Genomic DNA, 8,808 nt, shown 5'->3' on the forward strand with positions numbered 1-8,808 from the left:
AAAAAAAGAAATAAAATGAAGGAAAATAGCATTTTTAAAGAAAGAAACGAATTAATTTTTTATTTTATTTCGAAAATGTAACTCCTTTTATCTTTAAAATATGTTTTTGAATTTTTTTGTAATGTAGCCTTTTTGAAAAACTAAAAATATAAAATTTAGAAAAACACAAGAAAATTTTTATTAAATTTAACAAGACCACAAAAATCATTTGAAATAATAAAAATAAAAAGTTTTTTAATTTTAATTTTTTAACTTTTCTAGAAAATGAACTAAAAAAAAACTTATATTTAAAAAAATAAAACGAATTAAAATAACAAATTCTTAATTTCTTTTCTATTGTAAAAAATATGAGGTTCTTCTTTTTCAAATTGAGTATTTCGAGTTTTTTTTCATTCAAGGGCGTAATGGTTTCTACAACATCCTATTAACAGATTTGTTAATGGCAGTACCAATTTTTCTAATTAAATTGATAATTTTGATGCAAAATGTCTATTTTTTAAATTAATGGACTTAAACTAAATTGTGGCTAAACTTGAAAGGCTTTAATGGAATTTATCCTTTTAAAAATGCTAAACAAAAATCAAGGGGGGCAGGTAAGGGTCACGGTCCTAAAAAAATTTCAACTCTCTGATACTAACCGGTCCCATTAAATTCTTACTTTGACTTTTTTTTCCATTGAAATTACTATATTAGCTCTCTTTATCTATTTTTTACCGTTGCCCCAGTGTGCATCAAGTACAAACTCTTAATGTTTTCATCTTCTTGGCTTAGTAGTTAAGAATGTTTAAGAAGACATGTGAGGCTTAAGTATGTATAAGCATGTTTACGAAGAATGGTAGGAAATCCTACTATTCCCATCTCTTATTCAATGCATAAAAAAGAATATAAACTTCAAGGGTTCGAGTGAATTTTATATTAACTTTTTTAATTAACTAATTTACCTCATCTTGGTCATCTAATCCTTTGAGCTAACAAAAAGTGTATGCTAGGAATTGGGATTTTTTATGAGAAAATTTTTTGCAGCCATTTTTGGCAAATATAGACGAAATCTTTTAAATCGTTGAGATTCAAGTACTTCTACAGATCTTTTGAATGCAGACTTCGGCCCAGTTTTAAATACTGCTCTGATATGATGAATGCCCTCTTCTGAGATGGTGACCACATTTCTTTGCAAGCTCAGTAACCTGAGAGAAGATTTCTGAATGCTCAATCTAAGACAAATTTCACATTTCCAGTGTCAAAAGTGAAGACGAGAACTCTAGAACAGAAAATGGCACATACTTTTGTTTCAAAAAGGGAAGATAGATGGAGTTGCATGGTCTATGAGCTATAACTGCTTGAAATGAAAAAATCAGAGAGCAGGAACTAACTACCATCAAAAGAAACAGAATGCAACACAATTTTAAACCTGGGCAAAATCTGTTCATAATTATATAAAAATTTACCTGGCACCATCAATATCATCGTCATCACGCTAAACAGCCAACCAAATTTCATGCCACAGAATGCAAACAAAGAAATATTAATAACTTATCCAACATATTCAACAGCAGTACAACACTTATTTAGCAGCCATAAGTCCTAGACATATCCTCTTTATCTACAGCATTGCCTAAAATAGTCTCTGAATTCATCTAAACCAAACATTTAAGACTGGTAGTTTCCATTGGGCAAGTTTCCTCCACCCATATTTGGAGCATAATTATCCACGTATTGAGCATTCGGAGTAGCTCCTTGGTAAGGAGTGTTTCCATAGTTAGGGCCATTCATGTTACTCGACCATCCTTGATTTGGTGGCATATTCCCCATATTCCCCATGTTGTTGGGCGGCATCCCTCCCATGTTGTTGGGCGGCATCCCTCTGGGGGGCATTCCTCCCATGTTTCTGGGGGGCATCCCTCCCATGTTGGATGGCATCCCTCTCGTATTGTTGGGTGGCATCCCTCCCATGTTGTTGGGTGGCATTCCAACTGTATTAGAAGCCACATTCTGCATGCCCTGGTTTGGAGGAGGCATCTCCCTATTCTGAGTATCTCGGGACTGCATGTTCTCCCTTCTTCTCTCATAATTTCTGGACCGATCATAATTCCGGGGTCGGTCATTGCGCCGATTCCTTTCATTGGCTCGAGCATTGTTCCTCACCCATTCCTCATGGTACTTTGGATCATATGGAACTGCTTGCCCGTTAATGAAAGGTTCCCCTGAAAAACAATAGCTTATGTTAAGTATTAATAGCTTAAAACAAAAAAAAATCCAACAGAAAAAATATTGAAGATTAAAAAAAAAAAAAAACGAAAACAGATAAAAAGATGCATATTTACCTCCATAATCCTTATTCTTCACATCCAGGTAGGAATCAGGAAGAACCCACCGAACTCCAGGAAGTTCTGAGAGGAAAACAGAAATTTATGAGAACATCCATAAAAAGCTTCAGTTAAAACAACATTGCAATGACAAGAAAAAGAGGAGATGCACCTTTGATCTTATATGAAACCTCTTCAGACACCAGAGCTCCAAATGCATAGTAGTGTCTGGTAGAAACTGAATAAATTTTCATTCTTGCATCTTCCTCACTGTATACAAGACACACAGGAAATAAACAAACCACAATTACAAAGTAATATATGCACTTCCCATTCCCATTACCAATATCAATTGATTATGGAGTAAGCAAAAACAAATATCTGTAGAAATCCATTCCTAAAAATACTAAAAATGCTGCAGTGCTTACATATCAGGCCAAAGAGCCCTTGTAAAATATCAATTGATAATCTAATATGCTGCGGTGCATACATATCAGCACATACATACTAAAAATTGATTACCAATATCAATTGATATTCTAATATGCTGCAGCTCATACATATCAGGCCAAAGAGCCCTTGTAAAATAGGCATCATATATTTCCAGAACAAATAGGAAAAAAAGTTGTTTCATAGACAGCAGTCAATATGCAGAGATTCTTCTATCCAATTATATCATACCCCTAATATGCCAACAACCAAAAAGGCTATAATGACAAAATTATCTGTTTGTGTGTCACAAAGAGATACTCCAAAAAACACTCCATTTCAAAAAACTTCAACAAAAATATATGCACTTCATCAGAAACAAAAATAATCTGTAAACAAAAGTTTAGAAACTAGAGCAATTGACAATAAGTTTCACATTGAATTAATAGAGAAATTCCATTCTTATCGAAGGACATCTTCATTTATTAAAAGAAATCACCACCACTACACAAAAATCTAATGATTTTCTCAATCCAAACAAAAAAAAAAAATGTAAAACATTGAATTCAACATATTATTTCTCTTCTTTCCATTCTTTTCCAAACTCAAAGGAAACAAAACCACTTAAGATCAATACTAAAGAATTAAACCTGGCAACTTAATTGGATCGTAATCCAGCAGCCTCTAGTCTCACAATCGCAGTACTTAGAATGAAACTATATTTAATCTGCACCCTAATTATTTTATCACCATTGGCAAGAAAAGGCTAGAACCAAAACAGATCCTTGAATAAATAAGACTCTATTTCCTCAAAGTTGCTAAAATATAATTATAATAATAAACACCAAAATTTATTGAAAATGAATAAAATAATACTAAAAATTTAAAGTCATATAAAAATAAAATCAGTCATTTTCTTATTAAAAATTGTTTTATTTGTTTATTTTATAAACAATTATCTGAAATAATGAAACAAACAATAAAAATAGCCCAACAAAATACCTGCCCACAACTTGAGCTAGGGTTTTGATATAACTAGAAATAATATCATCCCTAGTAGCATCCTCCTTAGGCGGCTCCATCACAACCAGCCAATGCTCAAAATCACATCCGTCAAGTAAAATCGTCTCTTTAGGGGGCCTGTTAGAGTAATTTGGGTTTGGGTCATTGAGGGAAGATCTGGTGGCTCGGGTGGAAAAAAATTTTACCGCGGGGGAAAGGGACTCATGAAGCAGAAAAGAAGAGCAAGGTGTTACGCGGAGGCGACGGAGAAAAGAGAGGGAAGGAGTTGGGGATGGGGGGATGAGGGATTTGGGGGAGCCAGCAGCAATGGAGAAAAGGGAAGAAAACGGGCGGGAGAAAGGGAAGAAGATGGAAGTTAAGGTTCGGTGTTTTGCGATGAGAGAGCGAGTCGCCATTGTTGGAATTGTTTGGGGGAGGCTGAGAAAATTATGAGCGGCAGAAGGGAACGGAAAATGAAACGAGGGTTTAGTAAGGGTTTTATTATAATAACAGGAAAGATGAAATTACTAAATTGTTTTTTCTCTTTTACATTTCTCTCCAATAAATTGGAAAGTTTTTAAAAATTTTGAAAAGTCTCCGATTTATTTTGTAAGTTTTTAAAAGTTTCTATATTAAATTATTAAAATAAAATAAAAATTAAAGAATAATATGCATTATTTCCCTAAATTCTTTTATTTATGAATTGTTTTCCTTAACTGAATTTTTTCCTAATCCCTAGATATAGCTTTTCATTTATTAATATGAAATTGGTAAATTACAAAACTTAATGCATATCTAAAAGTTTTGAAATTGAGATGAAAAAGAGTAATTAAGTAATTTTATTTAAAGATAATTTTGAAAAGGAACGTTTTAAATACATTATCAATTTTTTTATATACCTTTTAAAATTTTTTTAAAAAATATTTACATAATAAATATCAATTTTATCCTTTAATAAATAATAAAAATATGCTCAATAACTTATACACCCAACCTTTCTTATATTATATTTTCAAAAATCTATTTTTGAAAATACAAATACACTTTTTGGAAATAAATTTCAAGAATATAATGTAATTGTATTCTCGAAAATTTATTTTTGAAAATACATAAATACATTTAATCTTAAAATATATAATATATTTAATTTAAATTTAAATAAAAATAAATAAAATAATTTTATTGGAGATAATAAAATAAAATAAATACATTTATTCTTAAAATAAATAATACAAATATGAGAATATTGAAAAAAAGTTCTCGACAAAGAGATGAAAAGAGTCAAGTCATCAATATGTCCATTCTTATTTGATCGTCATCAATATGTCCATTCTTATTTGATCATATTTATAAATGAAAGAAATATATTAGTTCACAAGCATGCATAAGCATAAAGGTATTCTTGTCTTGAAACCAAAAAAATCAAGAACACCCTTTTGCCCATGTAAAATTAAAAAATCAAAAAAAGGTATTCTCAATTTTTTGGAGTCTAAAATAAAAGAACAAGTTTGTGTTATATATGTTTGAAAACACTGATTTCAATTCAATTCGTACACATAATCGAGTAAATTGGTCCATAAGTGCATATATTTTCAATTAAGTCGTTCTTGAACAACTCATAGGATATGAATTAACATGATTAAGGTTTTCAGTGATTAAAGGTAAATAATCTACTTCTGAAAGTAAAATCGAGTTTCTCAAAAATAGATATTCGAAAAGTTTTAAGGTTTTTTCAAAAATAGATTTTCGAGAAATTTTAAAATTTCTAAAAAATAGATATAAAAAAATTCTTAAAGATTCTTAAAAATCCATTTATGAAAAGTTCAATTTCACTTATTTTTGAAAAGTGAAGAAAGAAGAAGAAAAAAAGAGTATGAATAGAAAATAGAAAATGAGGGGTAGAGATATATTTAGTAGAAATAAGAAATTGAGTTTTAAATTTATGATGTATTTATGAGTGAGGTGTATAGAATAATAAATGAAGTGCAAATAAAATTCCTTTTTTGAAAAATGGAGAGAAAAAATAGAAATGTAATTAAAAGTACCATTTAGGTTTTTTAGTAAAATTGACATTAGACATTTTTTTTAGAGAGCTTTTTGTTCAATTAGGATTATACTCGTGTCACGGGCTCTGACCTTAGACTCAGGATCCGTGCTGCCTTAGGCTTAGAATCTCTTCTTTTATGCCTAAGTCAGCCTAAAACACAAGCGTACGGGCACTAGAACAACGGGAAGGGTCGATTATGCAAGTTAAAGAGAAATAAGACAAGAAGACAGAATTCTGAAAATGCTCTTGTATTCACTGAAATAGAAGTGTTTGATGGTGTACAAATGAGGGTGGAGCAGCCCTCTATTTATAGTTGAGGCTTCAGCTACAACTTAATGGCAAATCCCTAGAATAAAATCTAAAATCATGGGAGTACAATCAATCAGGATGCTAGCTCCTGATTTTTAGAGTCAACCAAATCTGCCAGGATGCTTCAACTGATCCTGCCTGCTTCCAGAAGCTTCCCTTGAGTGTCCAGCACCTTGGGCCCTTCTGGATGTGGTGCGGGCAGCTTGTATGCCAGGCCTTGGTCTCATGGGTTGGCCCGCAAGTCAGGCGGGCATTCTGAGCTCGTTTGCTAGGCTTTACGCACAGATACCCGTCAGTACGCCTGGTCTGCGGCCCTCAACCTCTGGCTCGCCTGCTGGTCTGCTTGATGTGCCTGGTGTGCCCGTCCAGGGCGTGACATTCTCCCCCACCTGATTGCGTAACGCCCTCGTTGCGTCTTCTGCATGGTACTGCCTGATCTGGTCCCCGAACTGTCATAAGTCATCTGCTGGTTCCCAGCTCACCTCACTATCTGAAAGTCCCTTCCAATGTACCAAGTACTCATGTCTTGGTTGATAGTTCTTCCGTCTCACCTCCCGATCAGCTATGATACTGTGGACCTCTTTCTCATATGAGGCCCTTGCTTCCAATGGCTCACGCTTTGACTCTACCCGTTCTGGATCTCCCTCATCCTCATAGAACGGCTTGAGCATGCTCACATGGAACATCGGGTGTACCTTCAACTTGGATGGCATATCCAGCTTGTAGGCAACCTTGCCTACCCTCTTGACTACTCGAAAAGGTCCCTCATACCTCCGGACTAGGCCTTTGTGCAGCCCCCTATGGTACACAATGGGATGCAGCTTTACCAATACCAAGTCTCCAACCTGAAACTGCACATCCCGCCTCTTCTGGTCTGCCCACTTCTTCGACCTCTTGGCCGTCTTGTGTAGACAAATTCTGGCCAAGTTAGTTTGCTCCTACCATGCCTTGGCAAACTTGTATGCTGCTGGATTCGGCCCTGTATAACCTACAGCAATCGAACCGGGTGTTAGTGGTTGTTGCCCTGTCACAACCTCAAATGGGCTCTGGTTCGTTGCCTTGCTCCTTTGCAAGTTGTAGGAAAACTGCATAATATCTAGTAGCTTTGGCCAGTCCCTTTGTGTGGCACTCACATAGTGCCTAAGGTAGACCTCCAATAGTCCATTTACTCGTTCTGTCTGCCCATCGATCTACGAATGCATGCTGGTGGAAAAATTTAAGTCTGACCCTAACAGCTTGAACCGCCCGTCCCGATCACTAACAATGGTCCTCGACACTCTCCAGTAATTAACCACGTTCTTCAGGAACAATCGAGCTGCCTCCTTGGCTAGGCACTCCTTGGTTGCTGGAATGAAAATTCCATACTTGGAAAACCTATCCACCACTACCATGATGCTTCCAAACCCTTCTGCTTTAGGTAGACCGACTATAAAATCCAGAGAAACACTCTCTCATGATCGCTCTGGCACTGGCAATGGCTCCAAGAGACCTCCTGGTTTCTTGAGCTCCACCTTGTCTTGTTGGCACACAAGACAAGTCTTCACATAGGCTCCACATCGTCCCTCATGTGCGGCCAGTAGTACCGATCCTCGATCAGCACCAAGGTGCGGCTCACTCCTGGGTGTCCAGCTCACCTTGAATCATGACACTCTTGTAAAACTTCCTTACGGAGCTTTTCGTGCTGCGACACAAATAGCCTATTGCCCCTGGTGTACAGCAAACCATCTTGTAACCAAAACCACCTAGTCTTACCTTGCTGGGCGTACTTCATCAAAGCCTTGGCTGCAGGATCATGCGTAAGTCCCTCCTTGATGCGCGACACCAGTGACCCCTCTGGTTGGTTAATGGCAGCAAGGTTAGCCTTTCTGCTCAGGGCGTCTGCCACTAGGTTCACCCGTCTTGGCTTGTACTCCATCTGGAAATCAAATTCCGTAAGATGTTGGTGTTGGAATAGAATCGGTGTACCATATGGTGCCTTCGATGGCCTGATGAAGCCAGCATCAACTAACTCTTTAAGCTGCTTCCTCAACTTCTCCAACTCTGGTGGAGACATTTGGTAAGGGGCTCTGGCTGGTGGCTTGACCTCGGACACCAACTTGATCTTGTGGTCCACCTCCCTCTTAGGTGGTAGCTTGCTAAGTAGCTTTACGGGCATCACATCACTAAAGGTCTTCAGCACTTTTAGCACCTTCAAGGGTCACTCGATCTCCTTTTCCCTTGACTCATCATATTTCAAGACTGCTAAGAATGTGTCTTCTTGTCTGCTTACTGCCTTGGCAAATTGGATGGCTGACACCACCCGCGACCCAACTCCAAACCTTCTCCTCAATGGTACTAGGCATTGGCACCGTACATCCAAGATGTAAACACAATCGGTAAAAGGCACAAGGAAGGCGTTAATCCAAACAAGGAAATCCAACCCAATCACAAACTCATAGTCGTCAAGGGGTATTACCTCAATGGTCTCCTTACCATTTCAGTCTCCAAGCTGTAACTCCACTCCCCACGCTACTCCAATGGCTGGAACTTCTTTGGAGTTCACCGTTTTAATGGTACCAGTCCCTTTTTATACCTTCAGTCCGAGCTTTCGGGCTCCATCACCTGAAATGAAAAGATGTGAGGCACCCGTGTCCACCAGTGCACTCACTTCTGACCCACAACCATCAGATCCGTAAACATCAAGCCTTTTAGCTTGCGGCTCCCCTTACTCTGGACAGC

At 36.8% G+C, this 8,808-nt stretch overlaps 1 protein-coding gene across 1 annotated transcript; it reads right to left on the bottom strand.

Moving 5' to 3' along the window:
* Positions 1-1,506: 1,506 nt before the first annotated feature.
* LOC111298870 (multiple organellar RNA editing factor 8, chloroplastic/mitochondrial-like) lies at positions 1,507-4,219 on the bottom strand. Its single transcript, XM_022893589.2, has 4 exons — positions 3,735-4,219; positions 2,476-2,573; positions 2,322-2,387; positions 1,507-2,201 (listed from the first exon to the last, which is right to left on the bottom strand). Exons 1-4 carry the CDS (start codon positions 4,148-4,150, stop codon positions 1,648-1,650), a joined length of 1,134 nt encoding a protein of 377 aa, XP_022749324.2. The 5' UTR covers positions 4,151-4,219; the 3' UTR covers positions 1,507-1,647.
* Positions 4,220-8,808: the final 4,589 nt, after the last annotated feature.

Source organism: Durio zibethinus, chromosome 18 (assembly GCF_047325235.1).
Source record: "Durio zibethinus cultivar Kanyao isolate XHJ-2024 chromosome 18, ASM4732523v1, whole genome shotgun sequence".
NCBI lineage: Eukaryota > Viridiplantae > Streptophyta > Magnoliopsida > Malvales > Malvaceae > Durio > Durio zibethinus.